Source organism: Solanum verrucosum, unplaced genomic scaffold (assembly GCF_900185275.1).
Source record: "Solanum verrucosum unplaced genomic scaffold, falcon-dt-bn FXZP01000121.1, whole genome shotgun sequence".
NCBI lineage: Eukaryota > Viridiplantae > Streptophyta > Magnoliopsida > Solanales > Solanaceae > Solanum > Solanum verrucosum.
In genome coordinates this window covers 750251-773603 of record NW_026020509.1, presented here as the reverse complement: position 1 = coordinate 773603, position 23353 = coordinate 750251, and the positions used below count along the sequence as shown (strand labels likewise).

The 23353-nt window shown below is 35.6% G+C and overlaps 1 protein-coding gene across 2 annotated transcripts; it reads right to left on the bottom strand.

The window, feature by feature from the left end:
* Positions 1-1117: 1117 nt before the first annotated feature.
* Positions 1118-19633, bottom strand: LOC125809696 (protein MICRORCHIDIA 6-like). Of its 2 annotated transcripts, XM_049489290.1 has the most exons (19): positions 19112-19632; positions 18797-18871; positions 18645-18679; positions 16462-16540; positions 16266-16355; positions 16113-16188; positions 13887-13965; positions 12553-12681; positions 11259-11357; positions 11068-11166; positions 10832-10978; positions 10282-10374; positions 9590-9644; positions 9378-9489; positions 8994-9082; positions 2582-2688; positions 2345-2424; positions 1467-1509; positions 1118-1303 (listed from the first exon to the last, which is right to left on the bottom strand). In XM_049489290.1, the coding sequence occupies exons 1-19, from the start codon at positions 19314-19316 to the stop codon at positions 1190-1192; spliced, it is 1806 nt and encodes a 601-aa protein (XP_049345247.1). In that variant the 5' UTR covers positions 19317-19632; the 3' UTR covers positions 1118-1189. The 2 variants fall into 2 exon arrangements, with proteins under 2 accessions (XP_049345247.1, XP_049345248.1); XM_049489291.1 differs by lacking the exons at positions 18645-18679; positions 18797-18871 and having other exon boundaries at positions 19112-19633.
* Between the last annotated feature and the right edge of the window lie 3720 nt (positions 19634-23353).

The window sequence follows — 23353 nt, the reverse complement described above, 5'->3', positions numbered from 1 at the left end:
CTACGTAATCTTGTATGTAGGACAATATAGTGTTTTAGTTTTAATGAGTGATGGGTTTTAAGTATTATTTTATAAATTCCATGATATTAAATTCCGGGTAATTTTACTAGTGGAGTATATATATATTTGGATCCATGCATTTTTGTTGATACAAAACTAAACTAACTATGTTTTTTCTTGGCCACAAAAACTCCGTATCTTAAATTAATTAGGGAATCGTTTGTAGGATGAATAACTAATACAAATATTATTTTCTCAAATACATTCCACCAAACAATCATTAAGTCATTATTGGGAAAAAGATTTCCCTCACTTTAGCTTGTACTCCTAAATATTTGAAAAAGACTAGGAATGAAAATAAAGAAGTTAGAAAGTCACTGGACGATAAGGAAATGGAAACTACTTAACCCCCAGTGTCCATTTTGTGGTGAAGGGAGAATGTAATATGACTAGAAAGTTCAAGAATAAAATTGAATACGTATCGTTTGTGTAGAATAAAAGTTTCGAGTTAAATATTTTTAAATTTATAACTTTTTTCCTAAAATCAATCCGCTAATTACTTTTGCTATCGCAGTTGCCTTCTTCTTCTTCTTATTGTTGTTTTGGTTGTAATTGCTTTTTCTTGATCATGCTTCGTTTTTTCTCACTTCCTTCAAGATATTAAAGTTGTATTTTGTTCCAACTTTTACATTGATGTAATAATATTCATATACAATCATATGTACTAAATTGGCCTGGACAAATACTAGACAAAGACTTATTTAACTTGGCCAAATAAAATTAGCCGGCTTACTTGTATGACTTCCAAGATCACTAATTTTGCTTTACTTTTCTTCTCTCAACACATGAACACAACAACTAAAGAGTTACCTAGTGTACTAAACTCTCGCTATGCACAAGGACCAGAGAAGAGTCAAATCATATAGAGAGTTGTTTCTATGGTTGGGGTTTGAACCATGACGTTCTAGTCGCATAGCTACAACTTTACTGTTGGACCTAGACAACATAGTCCTAATCCCATTTTGACAAAAACAGAAATAACTCCTCCCCAGCGGAAGTTGAAAAAGGGCAGGCAACATGGGAGAGATCATTAGCTCTCCATTCTAACAAGCACATATCATGGAATTTTTTCGTAAACCAGAAATATAAATTTACAAAAACAATATTAGAAGCAATATAGCAAGCTCATCTATACAATTATAACAGTATGCTCCCTCTTGGAGTTCTCCAGCACTGCTGATTGAACTAGCAAGCGGGCATATTTACGTTGTTCTTCTTTTAGTTCCTTCCTTAGCAAAGTTACCTACATACATAAAAAAAAAATTACATGTTCCCAGCTGATCTTTCATAATATACTAGAGCAAAAACTTGAAACTAGATGCTGCTGTTCAACTGCTACAAATGATATATAGCATGTATCTTTCAAACATCAAAATATAACAGGTCTGCAATTCTATTAAAATTACCTTGGCATTAAATTCCTCTTCCTTCTTCTCAATTTCCAAGCATCTGAGACACAGAAAAACCACATGAAAGGAACTTCAGAAAAGAGAATCTGAAAAGGTAGTATGTAACAAGTTACAACTCCACGAGGTTCTTCACATGGGAGAATGCAAACTGCTGGCAATTATGAACTTATGTACATGTACCCTTTCCTAAAGTTCGGCTGCAATTGGAATTCTATCATGTCTTTTTATACCGCTCCTTGGGAGCTCCCACCATTTTGCTTTCTTGGTGACTCGAACCTAAAACCATAGGATTGAAGGTGGAGGGTGCTTACCATCTGAGCAACCCCCCTTGTCTAGAATTCTATCATGGTACTCCTCTTCCATTCCATTATTATATATATATATATATTCCATTTGTTTCAATTTATGTATCTAACTTCCCTTTTGGTCTGTTTAAAAGAGAATGGTACTTTTTATTTTTAATAACTCTTTAATTACAATATCTCATAAAACATGTTTAAGACCACATGATTCAAATGACACTTTGTATACTACATGCGTCTTAGTTTAAGACCACGAAATTCAAAAGATTTCTTATCAAAAGTCAAACTATGAACACATAAAATGAAACAGAGGGAGTAACATTATTCATTTTTGTGATACCTTTTTATTATTGACAAGTCGTATACTTTAACATTCTCATTTATCACTTAATGACATGACAATAAAACCAAAAAAAGAAAAAAAGGCATGTCATTAAAAAACACAAACTTCTTCTATATTATTTATGTTGTGTCAAAAAAAATTCATTCTTTATTAAACTCCTCGTCCAATTCAACACCGCCATGATGGTAATTATGATAGAGAAGAAATCAATTGACACATTTTGAACATACCTTGCATGGAGCCTTTTATTCTCTTTAAGGAGGAGGACCATCTCTTGATCTTCCAAGGGACTTGTGATAGTGGTTGCAGGCTATGTTCATTTAAACACAAAAAAGAGATTAAAACAGTAGCAGTAAATGTGACATCAAATGCATGATAGGACAATAAAGATGTGGTAAAACATAATGCTACGTTTCACAGCCAATTAATGAAGTCAAAGTAGGTGGAGGAAAGTTCAAGACACAAACCGGATTTTGAATAGACTCAGGATCAGGTAGATTTACACTTAACCCCGCCTTCTGTTTCAAAATTTCAGGTTCTATTTGATGATCACAGTTTTTCCTTTTTGCGGTTGCTGTAAGTCACAAGAGAGAGTACATGAGAGGATGCTTAGGACAAAAAGTGTTTAGAGCTGATAAAAACATTTAACATTACTTTTGTGAGGGAAAACGAAGAACTGACATAGCTAGCAAGTATAGTGCAAACTCAAGGATCAGTTTGTTAAATGGCTAAGTGTTAGACCTATTTTGATAGCAAATGGAGGTAAAATGCAAGTTGAACAAACCTCAAGAGATCATAGTGAAGTTTATACATCAATACTGTGGAATAAGATTATTGAATAATTTCATTCATATCTTTCTATGTCATGTACATGGCTTTATATATACATAAAAGATTGTGGAATAGAATCACCTAAATCTTTACATTAAGAGAAAGAATCAGAGATATGATATTCTAGATTACCACAATTATACTAAGATCTTAGAGGATCATGTCTTGATAGGAAGAATATCTTCTCATCTTAGAGGATCACATCTTTGATGACAAGAATATCTTGGAAATTTGTCATTAGCCAACACTCCCCCTCAAGCGGGTGAATGGATATCTTCCATTCCTAGCTTGCTTATTAGATCTTGAAACATATTGTTTGGCAATCCTTTAGTTAAAACATCAGCAACCTGATCTTTTGTAGATACAAATGGCGTACAAATGAGTCCGTTATCTAATTTCTCCTTAATGAAATGTCTGTCTACCTCAATATGCTTAGTGCGATCATGTTGTACAGGATTATGAGCTATACTTATTACTGATTTATTGTCACAATATAGCCTCATAGGTCCTCCCCATCTTATCTTCAAATCATCAAGGATTATCTTTAGGCATAACAACTCACAAACTCCCATCGCCATGGATCTAAACTCAGATTCTGCACTTGATCTAGCTACTACATTTTGTTTTTTACTCCTCCAAGTCACCAGATTTCCTCCTAAGAAGGTGCAATATCCAGAACTTGACCTTCGATCCACTAATGAACCAGCATAGTCCGCATTTGTATAAGCCTCTAAAACCATGTTTCCTCCTCTTTTGAATAATATTCCTTTTCCTGGACTTCCTTTAAGATATTGTAGAATCCGGTTGACAGCTTGAAGATGCATTTCTCTAGGATCATGCATAAATTGGCTAACAACACTTACAGCAAATGCAATGTCCGGCCTTGTATGGGACAAGTAAATCAATTTCCCTACAAGCCTTTGATACAAGCCTTTATCTACCACTGAATCTTCTGGAGCATTGCACAATCTATGATTGTATTCAATTGGTGTAGCCACTGGTTTACACCCTAATTTTCCAGTTTCTTTCAACAAATCAAGCACATATTTTTGTTGGGAAATAAAGATTCCTTGTTTTGAGTGTGCCACTTCGATTCCCAAAAAATACTTTAATTTCCCAAGCTCTTTGATGTCAAATTCCTTGAGTAAACACTTCTTCAAATTTTGTATCTCCTCTGAATCATCACCTGTTACTATGATGCCATCCACATAAACCAACAATGCTGTCACTTTTCCTGTTTTTGAGTGTCGTATGAACAAGGTGTGGTCTCCTTGACTTTGTCGATACCCTAGCTTGACCATAACCTTTGTAAATCTTCCAAACCATGCACGAGGTGATTGCTTTAATCCATAGAGTGCCTTCTTCAGTCTACACACCATTCCCTTCTTGCTTTCAAAAGCAGGTGGCACCTCCATATAGATCTCCTCATCTAAGTCTCCATGTAAAAAGGCATTTTTTACATCAAATTGTTGTAGGTTCCAATTAAAAACTGCAGCCAATGATAATAAAATTCTCACTGTATTCATTTTTGCCACTGAGGCAAAAGTCTCCAAATAATCAATTCCATAGGTTTGTGTATAACCCTTTGCTACCAAACGTGCTTTATATCTTTCTATGGACCCATCTGACTTATATTTCACAGTAAACACCCATCTGCACCCGACCAACCTTTTTCCTTTTGGTAATTCCACAATATCCCAAGTTTTGTTTTTCTCCAATGCTTCCATTTCTACCTTCATAGCTTTCTCCCATTCTTTATTTCCTAATGCTTCAGACAAATTTCTAGGGATAGGAATTGTGTGGAGGTTACAGAGAAAAGCTTTATGACTTGGGGATAGATTTTGATATGTCATGGAGAGGCTCAAAGGGTGTTGTGTGCAAGTTCTGGTTCCTTTTCTGATTGCAATGGGAAGGTCAAGGACATTAGGTTGGTTAAATTCTTCTTCATGATCAGTTTGGTTTGGTGTTTCTGACGGTTCAACAAGTTCAGGATGGGTATCAGGAGCAGTAACCTGAGGAGATGATTGCAACCGAGTAGTTTGATCAGTTAGTCTCTTTCTTCTGGAATATACCTGCAATGGTAGATTATTTTCTAGAATTCCATTATCTATATTTGGATTAGGAGACTCAATGGGTTCATTTGGATTTAGAGACTCAGGTGACTGTAGAAATGGCGACTCAGGCAAGGATTTAGCACGACTAGAAATGGACAAATCAAACAGTGACAAGTCTAGAGGTTCCTTTCCCTTCAGTGGCTCCCCCTGATTGTAAGAATGATTAAAAAAGGATTCACTCTCATCAAATGTGACATCTGCGGAAACAAAGAATTTCTTTGATGATGGTTGATAACACTTGTAACCTTTTTGAGTAGGAGAATATCCTATGAAAACACACTTAAGAGCACGTGGGTCTAATTTGCCTCTATTTTGAGAATGAATATGAACATAGGCAACACTTCCGAAGATTCTAGGAACCAATTTATTGGAAATTTCAAAATTTGGAAAGAAATTCCTAAGAGTATCAAGCGGACTTTAAAAGTTCAGAATTCTTGATGGCATTCTGTTACTAAGATGTGCAGCAGTTAGGACAGCTTCCCCCCAATACTGTTTTGGCACCTTTTTGTGAAACAATAATGATCTAGTAATGTCAAGTAACAGACCATTTCTTCTCTCTGCTATCCCATTTTGTTGAGGAGTATTGACACATGAAGATTCATGAATAATTCCCTCTTTTTGGAAGAAAACAGAGAGGTTTTGATTGAAGTAGTCCTTGGCATTATCGGATCGAAATCTTTTAATTGCCACATCATATTGGGTTTTGATCATATTAAAAAAGGTAGGAAGAATTTGACTGACATCTGATTTTTGCTTTAGCAAATAGATCCACGTAACTCTTGTACAATCATCAATGAATGACACAAACCATCTAGCACCAGAAATATTAGGAATGGGAGAGGGTCCCCAAATATCACTATGAATAAGAGAGAATGGAGTTTGACATCTTTTGTGACTAATTGGAAAGGAAGTATGTTTGTGTTTTGCAATTTCACAATCATCACAATTAAAAGACTCAACAATCAAATCTTTGAACAAAGATGGGAACATCCTTTTGATTACATAAAAGGAAGGGTGACCTAACCGACGATGATAAAGCCATATTTTCTCTTTATTGGACATGATAGATTCAGACAAGAATGAACTAGACAAGGAATTCTTAGATATATATTCACCATTGTGGAAATCCAAACAATAAAGACCACCTTTCTCACTAGCACGCCCAATCATCTCCTTCGTGTTCTGTTCCTGAAATAAGCAATATGAAGGGAAGAAAGTTACTTGGCATTTGGAATCTTTGGTGAGTTTCTGGATAGAAATGAGATTTGCGGATAACTTTGGGATATGAAGGACATCTTTAAGTATCAAGGATTTTCCAAGTGGTATGTCGCCTTGCCCAGCTACAGTAATAACTGAACCATCAGCTATAGTTATTTTTTATAGCTAGGACAAGGGGAATATGATATGAAGAGATGAGAGAGACTGGTCATGTGATCAGTTGCCCCGGAATCAACCACCCACGTTGGAGAAAGTTTGTCTGAGACATTAGTAATAAAAGAGTAAGAAATACCTGTGAAGGCCAATAAACAACTATCTGCTGAAGCTGAATGTTGCAAATCTCCAATTGAAACTGTAGAGTTATTCTCTACGGTTGCAGAAACATTTTCAGAGACTGGAATATTTGCGGCAGTACCATTTTCAGACATGGTTTGGACTGATAAAGATAGCAAAACGGGATTTTTCAAGATAGGATGAATAAAATTGGCCAGGAATAAGCCTAAAGCTCTGATACCATGTGGAATAAGATTATTGAATAATTTCATTCATATCTTTCTATGTCATGTACATGGCTTTATATATACATAAAAGACTGTGGAATAGAATCACCTAAATCTTTACATTAAGAGAAAGAATCAGAGATATGATATTCTAGATTACCACAATTATACTAAGATCTTAGAGGATCATATCTTGATAGGAAGAATATCTTCTCATCTTAGAGGATCACATCTTTGACGACAAGAATATCTTCTTGGAAATTTGTCATTAGCCAACAAATACTGTGTCCAATGCATACAATCATATAAGTACATGGAAATGGGATCTATGAAAACATGCAAGACTGGAGACAGCAATAAGTTCCCAAACAAACATCTAATATGAATTGTTACTTTCTTCTGTCTCCATCTGTCCCCCTAATCTGATCAAATACTTAAAAATGTCCAATGGTGTGAGAAATATAGGAAAAGAATATTATTGAATTGTTGTTGTGTACATTATTACATTGAGACCCTATTTATAGACCCTAGAATACAATCCTTTACCAAGTAGGATACTATTTAGTATTCCTATTTCTATTTCTATTACTATTCCTATTCTAATAGGATTGTATAAACCTATTCCTATTCTAATAGAATTGTATAAACATATTCTTATTCTAATAGGATTGTATAAACCTATTCCTATTCTAACACTCCCCCTCAAGCTAGTGCATACAATTCATGTACCTAGCTTGTTACAAATGTAATTAACACGAGGACTGATGAGGGGCTTGGTGAAATCTGCAAGTTGATCACTCGACTTCACAAAATTGACAATCAATCTCAATGTGCTTGGTCTTCTCATGAAATACTGAATTTGATGCATAATGCCGATAAAACACAGAAGAGTGATAAAATTACAGTGTTGGAACTTTCCAAACCAAACTTGCAAAGACTGTTTCAGACCATAGAGTGACTTACGTAATCAACATACAAGGCTACTAAACTCCCCCTGAGCAACAAAATTAGGTGGTTGCTCCATATAGACTTCTTCACAATGCAACGGTCGTAAGTGCTCAAAATCTAGTGTAAAGTATATGGATCATGTTGGAATCACTAGACGAGTTGATATCAGACAAGTCACCGAAAAACTAGCCAGAACATGCTCATATGCCGGAGTATTAGATTTGATGGCTAAAAGTGGTCACAATCTAAGAAATAAAATTATATGGGTAGAGTCGGAATGATGTTACAACCCAACTAGAAAATATAAATTATATAGGATAGTTTGAATTTATGGAACGACCCCATTGAAAAAGAGAAATAATATGGGTAGGGTCAGAATGTTGGCACGACCCTACTGAAAAAGAAACGGGTAGGGTTGGAATGATGGCACAACCCTACGCAAATCAGATTTGAGGAGTCACCGGAAAGACGAATGGAACTATGCAAATCAAATCTGAGGAGTCACTGAAAAGACACATGATGCTATGCAACTCAGATATGAGAAAATAGTTCGAAAAAATCCACGGTACTGCACAAATTAAATATGAAAAGTAGTCCGAAAAGATGCACGGTGCTACACAAATAAGATATGCAAAAAAGGTAGTCACCGGAAGGATGTCACGGTGCTACACAAATTATATATGAAAAAGTAGTCACTGGAATGATGACACAGTGCTACACAAAAAAGTAGACACCAGAATGATGGCACGGTGCTACAAAAATTAAATATGAAAAAGTAGTCACCGGAATGATAGCACGGTGCTACACAAATTAGATATAAGAAAATAGTCACCGGATAGATACACGGTGACCCAACTTTTGTTAACATAATCATTGGCCAGACGGGCAGCATATATGGGTGCCACCCGCCGGCAGCGAAAGCTCTTTAATTCTCTACCAAGTTTGTAGAGGCTCTGATACCATGTGAGAAATATAGGAAAAGAATATTATTGAATTGTTGTTGTGTACATTATTACATTGAGACCCTATTTATAGACCCTAGAATACAATCCTTTACCAAGTAGGATACTATTTAGTATTCCTATTTCTATTTCTATTACTATTCCTATTCTAATAGGATTGTATAAACCTATTCCTATTCTAATAGAATTGTATAAACATATTCTTATTCTAATAGGATTGTATAAACCTATTCCTATTCTAACAGACATATTACAATACGACAGTTTAAGCCCTAGTTTTTCTCAACAGAATGGGGTGATGCGTACCATGTTTCTTTCTAGATTGCGGTGAATCCTGAGAAGGTGCACGAAGCTGTTTAGTTGCATGATAACCAATTAATCCACAGTGATGGTCCCTGTCAAAAACAAATATAATACATAGAAGCATTCAAGCATCAGATAAAAACTCAATTACCGAGAATCACACAAAAAGACGAGCACAAATTTGAGAATTCCTTGCTGAAAACAAAAATTTGTGCATAGAATAGGCTGTCTAAGAACAGAAGCAATTCAGTTCAGTGCCTAAACAACAGTTTACAGGTGTATGATCCATGTGCAGAAGTAAGGTAAACTGGCTGTCCAATTATAGGAGCGCATCAGCAGAGTGCTAAACAGAACTTTGTAGGCGAATTCTCTCAAAGAATAGCCTACCAGTACTCCCATGTCATCTCCTTTAATCGGTGCTCAAGCTTGTGAAAGAGGGGAGTTTTCTCAAAGTCCTGTTTATTATGAGTTGGCTTAATAAAATTTGCTTCTAGAACACCTAAAAAAGGCAAGTAAACTAGTTAGCACCTTTTCCAGCCAGTAATTGACAGAAGGATTGAACACCATACAAGTAGAAAAGAAAAGCTCCATAGGCTTACCTACAACCCCTCTGCTTCTATTGACAGAAATGCCTACTACCACGTGCCAAAATGGCTGCAAAGAAACGAATGGGAACTTTCAAGAGAAAATATATAGGCTCTGAAGATCATTTATCAAAGGGATATAAACACAGAGCATACCGTACACTTGTCCCAAAACCAGGTTAAGTGCAGAATGTACATTTAACATTAGTTGATAAGTAAAAGACTTCAAAAAATGGAAGGAAAATTTGAGGGTTACCAAAGGCATGTTCAAGGAAAGGTCACGTGTACAGAGGAATACATAACTAAGAGTGTAACAGAACTAATACTGAAACACTTATTCAGACCCGCAGCAAACAGTTTATATTTAGAAATCCTTTTCCTTAATACTGCATATGTATCAGGTCCTCATCCATTTTCCTTCTTGTCCTTTTTTTCATTTTCTTTTTTCATCAGATTATTGGGTTCCTAATAAGCGGTGAAGGTCTGAACATCTATGCAAAATAATTTTGTAGGAACAAAGGTGGGATTTTTACCATTTACAATTTTACTCATTAATTTCAATCATTATCAAGTCCTAGAGTCCACCTAAAAAGCTATGTTTTTGAAAAGTGTGACCCGGCTTGGAAAGAAGTGCGGAAATTTCTAAAGGTGATAGACAAGGCAAAGCACCATTTACAAAATCAAAACATTGGATAGAGGAAACACACCAGTATCAAACGATTCTTGTGGTAGACATTGAAACCATGAATATTCACCAGTGGAGCTTCCTTTAGGAAACCAATGGAAGTAATGACAGAACCCTGCAAAGAACAAAAAATAACAATTTAAGAATCTTAGAAAAACTGTACTATGTAGCTCTCCAAAAATATCATTTCTACAGTAGTATTACTTTTTATCCTTCGGAGAAGTTCCATTAATGTTTTAACTCAAACTACCCCTTTACACGTTTATACATTTTGCTTCAAAAAATCTACATATATGTTGCGTGTGTAACTATATATAGGCCTCTTTTCAATCATAAGCAGATTAAAAGAATAAATGAACAATATAAAGTCCCTATTTTTTTTAAATAACCGAGAATTCCCCGATGGCCAGCAGGCGGCGCATGGTTCTGACAAATAAAATAGAGGAAAAGAGCATATACTGTTCTGAAAAATAAATAGAGGAAAAGAGAAGGCTCCGATCAATGTTGTCAATGATTTACTTTACACTATGTTTGACTAAGTTCTCTCATATCAAAGACAAACTAGTGGAAACCTCTTCACATCCACCATTCTGAGGTTTGTACAAGATAAATTCTCGATACTTGAGATCATTGGCAATGTTATGATACTCTACAATCTGCCCGCACAGCCATATGCAAAAGTTTTCTGGGATTCGCAAGTACAAGATAGATAAATATGCCTGTTAGAAGAGAACACAAAAGAGTTAGAAATTAGGGATCTCCTTGAATGAAGAAACTTCAAGTGCATCTTGATCATTAAAGAACTTACTCGGAGTGAATATCGAAGAGTGTTGGCAAGATGCAGGTCACTTACTGACATGCGGGAGTAACTTTTACCACTTTCTGCATCACAAGAGATACGAATATCCTGCTTATTGTAATAGAAGTAGTCCTATTATGGTAAGTAACAGGGCTAGAAATTCCAAATGGGAAAATTAGTTTAGAAAGAAGAAATCAAACCTCAGGGTCTGAGTAGAAGTCGAGCTCCATTTTTCCATCATCATTTAGCCACAAATTGTAGATTATGATCTTCGAGCCATGATCACCAATGCTATCAAACTGTGAAGGGAAAAGAAATAGCAACATAATCAGAATATAGAAAATACAATGTTTCATCTAATCAATATAGGTCCAGCCATCCAGGAAACTTAGAACGGTAACAAAATCAAGCCCTCCAACACCTTGAGAAAAAAGGGAAAATGGCTTATAAATCTAAGACAGCTGGTCAATGGATAAGGTAAGTATTTAAACATTTATTCTGATGAGGTGATTAGAGATGAAGAAAGTCCACGAATAGAATATTGAAGTAACTAGGCCTAGGCAACTTTCAGAGTGAACAGTTTCAAATAGACTCTAGAATTCTGAGTATCAAACCACCATGACATCCTGAATTTTTCAAGCACCAAAGGAAGAAGAACCAGAACACATTTTCATAATGACAAGAAAGCACGTGTTTAGGTGTTCTAACTCATGCACCAGATGTTCCCCTAGTCACATGCCCTTGCTATTCCACACACTTTAGCCCTTTCTTACATGTCAAATCACTCTCCAACATAACCAAAACACCATCAGCATAACTATAATTAATTACACGTTCTGTATATGGAAGAATGTCTAATACAAGATAAATCTGAATTTTATGGAGTATTTAATGGCATATGGATGAGAGCAATGCATGAAGCCATTCTAACACAGGACAACCTTAAAAAGAGGAAGATTTAGATTGTGAATAGATGCCACATGTGCAACAGAGAAGTAGAAACTCATAGCCATCCGTTTCTGCAGTGTCCGGCTGCTGCAGACTTATGGCACATGTTCCTCACCCTTTTTGGCCTCAGATGGGTAATGGCCAACACTATCAGGGAAGTTTTTGAATGCTGGAGCCACTGGACAGTTGACAGCACCATCAAAAAGATTTGGAAGATGATACAAGATGACATTTTTTGGACTATTAAGAATGAAAGAAATAGAAGATGTTTTGATGCCCTCTCAACTAGCCAATCTATGCTCAAAGTTAACTGTCTTTTGTATTTATACCATTAGGTTTTTTTGTCCCCAATGGATTCCCCTGATAGCTTTTGAGATTTTGTTTGCTCTATGATAGTGTACTGGAGATAGCATACTAGTGCTCACTCTTTTGTAACTACTTTGCATCTTGTTGATGCCATGAATGGAATCAATTACTTCATCTTAAAAATAATAATAATGAAAAAAAAAAAAAGAACAGGCAAATTTGATGCAGGTTTAGACTCACTTGCTTAAGAAGCTCTTCCTCAGTTGAAAATGGAGACCACTGCAACAACAATGAGAGATTGTTCACAAAATGCTGTTCACTGCAGATTGAAGTCCATTTGCTAGTTGCTGACATGAACTCATATTCAATCTGTATCATATGAGCAAAGAAGTTAAAATAATTGACTGGCAACTGACTAGCCACTAAAGAGTTATTCAACTTTCAACATTCTACAATCATTTCCCACCTCAATTTTCTCAAATCTCAAATTACTCGTAACAAATTTTGGTTTCACCCTGTGGAGGATGAGATGTTGCCCCGGTTAGGAGGTGTGAGTGGTTGGTCGTAATGGGCTTAAGGGATGTGGGGGGGAGGCTCAGCCAAAGAAGTATTGAGGTGAGGTGTAAAGTGATTAGGCAGGATATGTCGCAACTGCAGCTCATCAAGGACATGACCCTTGATATGAGGGTGTGGAGGTTGAAAATTAAGGTAGAGGATTAGTAGGTAGTCAGGTGAATTTCTTTTCCTTTCCCTGTGTATCAGTATTATTCTTGTTTTTCATTATTTTTCAATTTCTGTTTCTACATGTTGTTCCTTTTGCCTCGGTTATCTTATTATCTTGATGTTGTTTCTGCTTGTTGCTACTGTCTCTTTTTTATTGTTCTTTGAGCTGAGGAACTTTCAGAAACAACCACTACCTTCTCAAGGTAGGGGGCAAGGTATGCGTACACTCTACCCTCCTTAGACCCCACATGTGGGGATTACACTGGCTTTGTTGTTGTTGCACGTAAACAATTTTTTTCACTTTGATGATGCAAATTGCATGTAAATGAAGTAATACATGAAATAGATTCAAAAGTAGGAAGCAAATAAATTACATGGTTAAACCTTGCTATTCCAATTGAACCTTATTTTTTTTATCTCTAAAGATTGTCAATTTGTTATATAAATAACATTGCATATAATTAATTAGTACATAGTATTTTTGGGGCCTTTTAACTTTTGGTGCATAAGGCAATGACTTCATTTGCCTTCCCCTCGAGCCGCTCCTATTGGCGAGGGTTAGTCTATGAGAGATAGCATCCCAAACAATTTAAAAGGATATGGACAAGGTAAAACTTGCACCTACATTCTAAAGGTTAACTTAACGCATTCAACGAAACCACAAATACACAAGTACCATTGCTCATGTTGTCGCAGGCGTGCTGAGAACATAAAAAAGAAAGGGGCTGTCTTGAGAAAAAAGGGGACTGAACGATATTTTCAGAATAAATAAATGCTTGTAGATCAAATAACCAATCCAATTACTTGTAGATTACACCAAAATGCTTTGAAAGGCAAATGAAGAGGCTCACCATAGGTACCACTATTCTGTCAAGGCCTGCTCGTGTCAAAAATGTAAAAGAGAGAAGACCGACACTTTGTGTCAATTTCCTGCTCACAGTAGCAATGTAAAGAAATTAAAAGATTAATGTTCAAAGAGACTGTCAGAAACTCGTTGACCAAAAAAGATGATGCTTTTATTCACGTTAGAATGAATATAAGTAGTATCTTACATAAACTGACCATTCAGGAAATAGAAAAGAAAACAATGAGTCCATGTTCCAAAGGAGGAATAACCTAAGGTATCCCCTAGGTATTCAAAGGAAAAGAAGAAAGAGCAATCCTTTCTGCTTTTTAAATGCTACCGGTCCCAAGAAGAGATACTTACTCCCTCCATCTCATTTTTTTTTCCAAAAAGAAAACTTTTGAGGTGGAAGGAGTAATATCTCTTCTAAGACTAGTGCATCTCAAAGTGTACATTCACCTTGTTTATAAAAGAAAATTCCTTCCTGTGTTGAGTTATCCTAAAGTAAAACAAATCTCACTTTGACAGTGAACCTCTTTTTCTCTTCTTCTCCACAAGTGCAAAAGAGAAATCTAAAAAGAGAACGGAAAAATAAGAAGAGGAAGCGAGAGAGAAAACAATACCTTTAATTCCTAAAACTTATGACAAACTCCAATTTGGTCTCAAGTTAATTTGGTGAAAGAGTTTGTCCTGGAACTCTTAAATCCAATTTTCTTGTTTTGCACAAGAAGCGACAAGGCTCCTAGGGCTTGAAGTGGAAAGCGAGAAGTGAAGTGTATGCTTCGTTGAAGTAAAGCACGTAATTTACAAAATAAGAATAGGTGAAACACATGGATAGACACTCTATTTTGACACCAAATACCATTTAGAACACCTAAACTTTACCCATGACTAGACACTTCTTGGCAGAAGTGTGACCGTGAACCCCTCATGCTGAAACAGCAAAAATTGTATTTTCCACTCAACTTCAGGCGCATGAAGACCCTTAAAATTATGTTTCTTTCCGTGTGAACCCCACTTCTTCACCCCAACACCAACACCCTCTGGCCACCATCCTAACAAAAACAATATCACCACCACATATTCACCAAAATAAACATATCCACAGCAGGGGTGGAGAGAGAAGGGAGAAGAACAATAACAGGGAGTAGATTTTGAAAGAAGAATAGAGGCAGGGAGGGAACGGAGGAGCGGAGAAGAGGGGGACGAGGCGGGTGGAGCGAAGCGGCGAGCATTGGCAGGGAGAGGGGGCTAATCTTGGAAGAAGAAGAAGAGGGGGGTAGATCTGTTAGGCTCTCTGTAAGTAGTTTCTCCCCTTCTCTCTCTTTTTTTTTTGTCTTGTTCCTCTTTTGAAGGTCTCCAGCATATCCTTAATGCTGAGGAATACAACATTACCAGTTTCAAAAAAAAGAAAGAAAAAAAGAGGGGGGCGGGGATGGGGGTAGTCTTTTTCTTTAAGAACAGAGTAATAATAAAAGTTACAATTACTTTTTTTTATACACTTGTCGATCACTGATTTGTTTGTTTGACACATCAGAAGCATTCGCACTTCACACATATGGTCTTGTCAGAGTGTCATAAGAGATACACTTCCTCTAAGAAGGTATGTCAATTTGATCACTGACAAAAAAGGCGTCTATCTTTGAGTGAGATATCTATGAATTTCGTCAAAGTTATATAAAAAATAGTTGTTTTCTGTACTATAATAATCAAATTGCAATTAAGATAACTACAATTTAAGGAATAGATCGCCTTCTCGTTGAGATCATTTGTGCATCATTATTTGAAGTGCACACTTCTTTGAAGCGTGTAGGAGTTCACCCATGAAGGATAACTCCTCGCTTCACATTACTTCCATCACTCTAAGAGATGAAACGGTGGTTTTAATAATAACGCTTAAATCAGTAACAGATCAAACCAAACAAACAAGCAGTTGCAAGCAAAATATTACCCCCTAATTTCAACTCCTTCAAGGTGTATGTAGGAAGCTTCTTCCTTCACTTCGACAAGTCAAAAATCAAGATTATTATGTCGAACAGAAGACCATAAACCCCTATTATACAAAGTTGTAATGCTGTGTAGAGATACATCAGCATCTCTCTCCAACTAACTGCATAACCTAAAGGAAGAGACACACCACACTATTGACTGCTCAATAGTGTAAAGTTCTCTCAGGTCAACAGAAGGAAAAAAAGTATACAGCACGTGCAGTTATAGTTCACTGGTATCAAACCTGTTCTTCATACAGCGGCTGAAGACAACAACGTCAGCCCCAAGTCTCATCGAACTTGTCTTAAAACCGTTTCCATCTGAAAAGGAGGTGTAATACTTGTATAAAAAGTAATGGGAGAACAAGAAAGTAACAATAATTACTTAATATCCATACACTGTCCAATGGCTGTTTTGGACTTCTTATCTGAAAATCCAAAACTCAGACAGCATCGCATGGCTTCTTGGTCCATTCCACCACCATCATCTAGTAGAATATCAGACAAAGTCACAATCTCGTACTAACAGTTGTTCAACAAGAAGAACAAACTTCACAATCACAAACAAAGAAAAAACAGAAAGATGTGGAATACCTTGAATTAACAAAGCTGAAGTTCCATCCTTCGGATTTAACATTTTATCTATAATGGCATAGGTGGCCCCATTTTGTATCTGTTACCATCAATGAAACATGGAATTCAAAAATAAAAATAGTAAGCACATTACCCAACTGCATGAGATCCATGAGTTACAATATTATCACATTTTTGACTGATTATAATCCCTGATATTGTCATCTATATGTGAAAAGATAAAAGAGATCTCTAATTGAATTGAGAGGCGCACACATAAAAGAGCATTTTTTTTTATTTACAACCACTTATTGGGTCTAAATAGAACAGAATGATTAAGACCTATAACAAAGTCTTATTATCATTACTATGCTATTAATTCAAGTATTTCTACAAAGATGACATTTCACCTCTAGCATCCGGCCACCACTATCAACTATTACTGCAGCAACAACAGCCTCCCACCATCCACAAACACCACTGCCTTCAATAACTACAATCAGCCTCACTACTACTAGCAACCATTTACAATCATCACCACCAACTACCATTACCACAACAATCATCTATCATTGCAAACAATCACCACCATCAGCACCACTACTACCATCAACCACTATATACTATACGCAACCACCATCACCATCCACCACTCTCAATCAGCCGCCACAACCATCAATGTGCCTATCCCTACTATCAACTACCACATAGTTTTTTTTAAAAAAAAAAGTTGGTATAGTATTAGATTAAGCAGTATTTTGTTTGAATTTCATAATTATTAGTTTTTAAATAGCAAAAAATTTTATGCATTTCAATGTCGAGAAAATAAGTGGGCGTTTAGCCATGAAAACAAAAAAAATCACTTTATTTAGAATTCTCAAAGTTGGAGTTGGAGTTGGAGTTGTGTTTGGCCATACTTTTTAATATTTAGAATTTGAATGTTTTTTTTAGAAGAACATGAAATATGATTTGAACATAAATATAATTTAAATGAGGTTATTTCATAAAAATAAAAAATTTAGGGTAAATTTGAAAAATAAAAATTTATAAAGTGAAAAAAAGGTGAAATCAGGGTTTTTGGTGTTTTCTAAATTTCAAGTACAACATCAAGTTGTATTTGAAATTTTTATGGTCAAATACTGATTTTCAAATTAAGTGAAATAAATTTCTGAAAAAGTGAATTCTCATGGCCAAACGGGTCATGAACAATCTTTAGTTATTTAGTATTTAGATCTTAATACAATATCTTAATATTCAGTTTCAAACATCTTATCTTAATCTTAATATAAAACAAACGGGCCTTAACCAAAAGACAAGCTCATCAGATAGGCAAATGGAGGAATAGAGTAGGTTAAAGTTGCTCGGGACCTATTGCCTCCCCATCTCCTTAAGGAAGAGTAAAGCTTATTCATGAGAATGATTTGTAGTTCTCATAAGAAAAGAGATTGCAATCGGTACCTAGTGTCAATCAATCAAGATTCGCCATCAAAAAAGGGAAGAGCCTTGAAAAAGGAGTTAACTCACTAGGCTAGAATTATATCACATTATCTTACATTGCTACTCATGTCAACAGTTAGAATCCCCAAATGTTGAGCAGAATAGATTATTGTCTCCTAATATGGTCTTAGGCAATCCTCACTTTATTAGCTAGTTTTGGGGGTCAGGTTAGACCCTAGATCCATTTTCTTTTATATGGTATCATAACCAGACTCATCCCTATTGTTAGTTTACCCAATGTTTGGGTCATACATTATATCGTCTACGCTTCAAATATCCCAACCTTGGTGTACAATGGGGAAGTTAGAATGTACCACATTGGAACAGACTCTTGTCTCCTTATGTGGTATTGGCAACTCTCACCTCATGAGCTAGCTTTGGTTAACCCCGTGTCCTTTTGCTCTACATCAACAAACTTAAAATTCCGATCAAATGGAGTGATAATATAGGTTAAACATAGATGTTTCACTTACTTTAGGTTTTTCAAACAAAAAAGTAGGTCAAAGACATCACAATTAGGACTTCTAAACAAAAATAGGGTTCAGTAGATAAGAGCATGAAAAGTTCACAACAAGAATAACATCCATATACTAAGTATGTTGGCAATTTTTCCACAGCGCAGCGGAAAATTGAAGGGACTTGCATGATTTCATGACCAAAAAGGAAACAAAACAGAGAAAAACTAAGAAGCAAGAGCAGCAATTTACCTCATCAACAGCATTGTCAAGCAGTTCAGCTATGGCTACAAAATAGAACACAAGGAAAGCAAGTGAAAGTCAGAAATTCTGTTGGGTGGCTACTTGTGATATGTCTAAGCTCTTCAAGCAATGTAGGCTAAGACATTGACAAGAATACATACCCCCAAATGCCCATTTATGGGAAGTGGCATTTGAGTGAAGGAACTTTGGGTGAACACGCAGGAAACTAGTCCCATCTTCCAAAAGAAACCACAAGTCAGATAACAGATAATGGAGATGTAAAATGCATACTTGACCCAGAATCAGTTGGTGAGTTAATGGACATGAAGCCTCACATACATACTTTAACTAGCAGGAAAAGGAAGAAAATAGGTGAAAGTATCACTTCAAATAATTTAAAAGCAGTAGGCAATCACTGCCAGACTCATCATTAATAGAATCTTTAAAGTCATCAAAGCATCTTGAAAGAAGAATACTTTTAGAGGACGACTTGTAAATAAGTCCGGAATCATAGTTTCCAGCTTTCCAAAACTGGCGGCAAAGAGGTGCTGGACATATAGGTGACATAGAGAGGCTTGAGGCATCAATGGGAGAGTGCTCTTTCTCCAGTAGAGTGGTTCCACTATGTCCGATGCTTTCAACATCTTGCCTTCGACTACTGGTTTGGTATTCTGGTTGCATGATAATTCAGTTTCTTGGTATTCCTTCAGTTGCATGACCTTCGAAACCAACTGCCAAAATTTAGGAGCCTTCACATCCACCCCTGCAGGATCATTGCTGAACAAGTCAATAATGTTTGTCAAACTCCTTAAGGATTGAAAAGGAATTAAATAACTGAAAATAATATATTCCACAAACAAAAGTCAGGAATAAGGATTTTAAAGCTAGAAGGTGACCTGCATAGGACTTTAAAGTTATGTTGCTCGGACTCTTCAAAAATGTCGTCAGGTGTGTGTTAGATCCTTCAAAAATAGTGCATTTTTGGAGGATCCAACGCGAGTGTGGCGACATATTCAAAGAGGCCGAGCAACTTAGCTTTAAAGACCAGGCGACCAAAATTTCAGAGATGTCCGGAGACAAAGACAGACAAAAGGACACTGTTAGACGAAACTCTTCACACATGCATATACTATTCTTACTCAGGAAGTCCTGTAAGTTAAAGTCCAATTATACTTGACCAGGGGACTAGTGTCTGTATTTCCACCTCCATGCCTGTAACACGACTAAACTTGTTTAATTTTTAGCAGGGAAGTTACAATTTGTACATCTAGAATTTCATTCAAAGGGACAAGATGAACTAAAGACTATTTTGTCACCTAGTAATGAGCATTATATAGGGCCTAAAGCACGGAAGAAATACAACAACCAGTTCAGCTAACTAATTGTTGGAGCCAGAATCCTAACAAAGGATTCAAAGAAATAAAAACAAAAAACTATACCTAGAAAGTTCTTTTATGCTAAGGATTCACCAGTTATATATACGAAAGAACACATATTTTGTACACTACTAGCACACTGTAAATTCCGGATGAAGGGTATTCAATTGAAACCGCTTCCTTCCTCACCTTTAGCTCCACCACTGTAGCCAGCTTTTCAATTCAGCAAGCACTAAAACTTAACTTTATTTAGTTTCACAAAGTCCATCCAATATTAGTTAAGCAACAAACCCAATATAGTCCCACAAGTGGGGTCTGGGGAGGGTGGTATGAATGCAGTCTTACCCTACCTTGTGAAGGTCACGAACATTAGTAAAGCCAACTGGCAAAATAAGCAAAAACTGGAGGCAGCGAGGAAGTAAATCTTTTCCAGGTTGACTTGTCATTCAAAAATCCAAACAGCAAATTAAGCCAACACTTGATGTACATCGCGACGAGATCTTTATCATTATCTTCTACTCCCTCAATTCCCTCAATCCCAATTTATGTGATGTAATTTGACTAGACACGAAATTTAAGAAAACTAGGAAGACTTCGCAATGTTTCAAACCCACCCTTAAAATAAATGAATTTCTAAATAAAAAAGTACACCTTTGTGGGTTTTTTGCCAAATAAGTGGGACCCAACATGGGTAAAATATAAGGAAATGTGTCAATTCTTTTTGGGACTGACTAGAAAGGAAAGTGTGTCGTAAATTTGGATAGAGGGAGTACTTTTTATGTTCTTCTTCTTTATCTTACCGAAGAAACAATCTATAGTTTAGAAAAAACTCTTATCTTTTCAAAAGCGAAAAATACCATCAATACTACCCCCTCCCCATTTTAGTTTATATGACAGTGTTTGACTAGCATGGAGTTTAATATAAAAAGTTTCCCACATACCAAAAGTACCATTAAAACTTGTGGATTAATTGACATTTCTATAGCTAAAGGAGCATGTCATTAAGGATGTGTTTGGTATGAAGGAATATGTTTTCCTAGAAAATGATTTCTTGGAAAACAAGAGGTTTCTTCCTTATTTTCTAGTGTTTGGTAAGTAAGCCAACAAATATTATCCCAAGAACATTTATATGTAATCTAACAAAACACTGTGAGATGGAACGGGGTGGGGAGTAGGGATTTGGGGTGGCGGAGTGTAATGGTCAAAGGGCGGAGGTTGGGACATTGGATGAATGGGTTGAAGACGATGAGTATGGAATGTTACCTATGAAACTTGTTTATCCTATTTCCACTAAGAAAGTCATTTTACTCATTTTTAAAGAATTTATTTTCCTAGATAAAATATTTTTCTAACAATTTTGACCAACCAAATATGCAAAAATTGGAACACGTACCAAACAAAACCTAAGAGTAAAACAAAACTTCAAAGTTAATGGCTTTTGAAATATAAAAAAGGGCCATTTTTATGAAATAGACTAACAAGGAATGAGTGTCATTTAATATCAAAGGGAGGGAGTTAATTTTTAGGGGGTTTAAAGATTATGATAGAGTTTTAGTAGTTCCAATTTGTTCAAAACTCATCCTATTATAAATAAGACACTCATATACTTCGTTTGCAAAGTACTTGAACAACAATTTATGCAACAATGCTCTAATTTGATTTATCCCCCTTTTTATTCCCATCGTGGTAGACAATTCACTCGAAAATCCAAATCCCCTCTTGGGAACAACAATTGTTTGCACTTCCTTCCTCCCTTAGAGCCTGTTTAGATGGGCTTATAAGTCAAAAATTAGGAATCAACCTTATGCTTTTGGCTTATTTTTACCTTTTTGGCTTAAAACAATTGCTTTAAAGCACTTTTTGTTTTACCCAAACACTATAAAAGTTTTTAAAAGCAATTTTGGCTTAAGACACTTAAAATAAGTCAATCCAAACAGGTTCACTCGAACTTTCAACCTCATAGTTGGACTCAAAGCTCTCAAAGGAACCTCCTCTTGGCTGGGAGTAGATATACACACACATGCATACAAAAGAAAAACCTAAATATTAGCAACTATAGACCTTCAAAGCCACTACACTCCTTCCTCATCACTTCCCTTCACATATTGATGACATAAGCTCACATAAACCTACTTTTTGATTGATAAGGGTTTAGGGCATTAGCCAACTTAGGTGCACCTTGACTATCACACTGAATACTTTATTACATTTCACCAAATCAAGTTACCAAGCATCTCACAGAGAAGCAATACTTCTCAATTAGGGCAACTTCAACAGTCCAAAAATCTTAAATGGAACCAAACATAACAAAAAAATCACATTTACCTCTTGAACAGTTATCAATGTCCAGTACATACCTTACTAGTTACTTAGTTTGTGCCCAATCACCAAGAGTTTTGAGAAGATTGGGATAAATTTTAGCCCTAATCTAACATTTTAGGTTTGAAATTGGGGAAAAGGAAATTTGAGTAGTTTAAGGCAACAAAAATGGGGTTAATAAGGAAAAATAAAAGATGGGTTAGAACTCCAAGACAAAAGGTGTTTTTTTATTTTATAAGAAATGTAGCTTAAGAAAGAAGCAACTCTAAATCTGAAAGTACATTTATACCCTCACTTCATATAACACTTCTACTCCAACATCCGCACCAAAATTGACTTTTCACTAACAACTTCATAGTGAGTAACTGCCGGCGAAGCACCGTCGTGAACGGAACAGGTGATAAGCGTCTACCCAGTCCAGTTAACGGTGATGGCGAGTGCGGCCAAAAACTTTCTTAATTTGTATTTTTTCTAATCCAAATGAAAATTTCATAATTCGTGAAATGATTTTTTTTAAAAATTCTAACTTTGATACAAATATGATACGAATGAACACCTAGTTCATAAATAAGATAACATAGTATTTTACGCATTTTATATTATTTTATTATATATCTTTTATGTTATTTTTATAAATACATATTTGAAAATATGTATTATTATAAATTTTCAAATACACAAAATTCACAAAGATTTATTAGTTCAATAAATCAGCAATAATAATAACTATTTATCATTTAATATAATCCTCTTACATAGTATGGACATTAGGTTATCTTTACATGAACATGATTTTTTTATGTAATTTTTTTAATGATGGATTTCTGTTTACAAAATATAAACTTAAGAATCAAGTTTTATAGTCAGAAAAGTTTGAAATCTTATTTATTTATTGGAGAATGTGAAATTTCAAATGATGATTTGAAATTATGTTTGTATTTACGTTTCATAGATAAACGTTAATTTCAAATCAACACTAAATTTAAGTTTCAACTCCAATGACCAAATGCACTAAGTAGACGT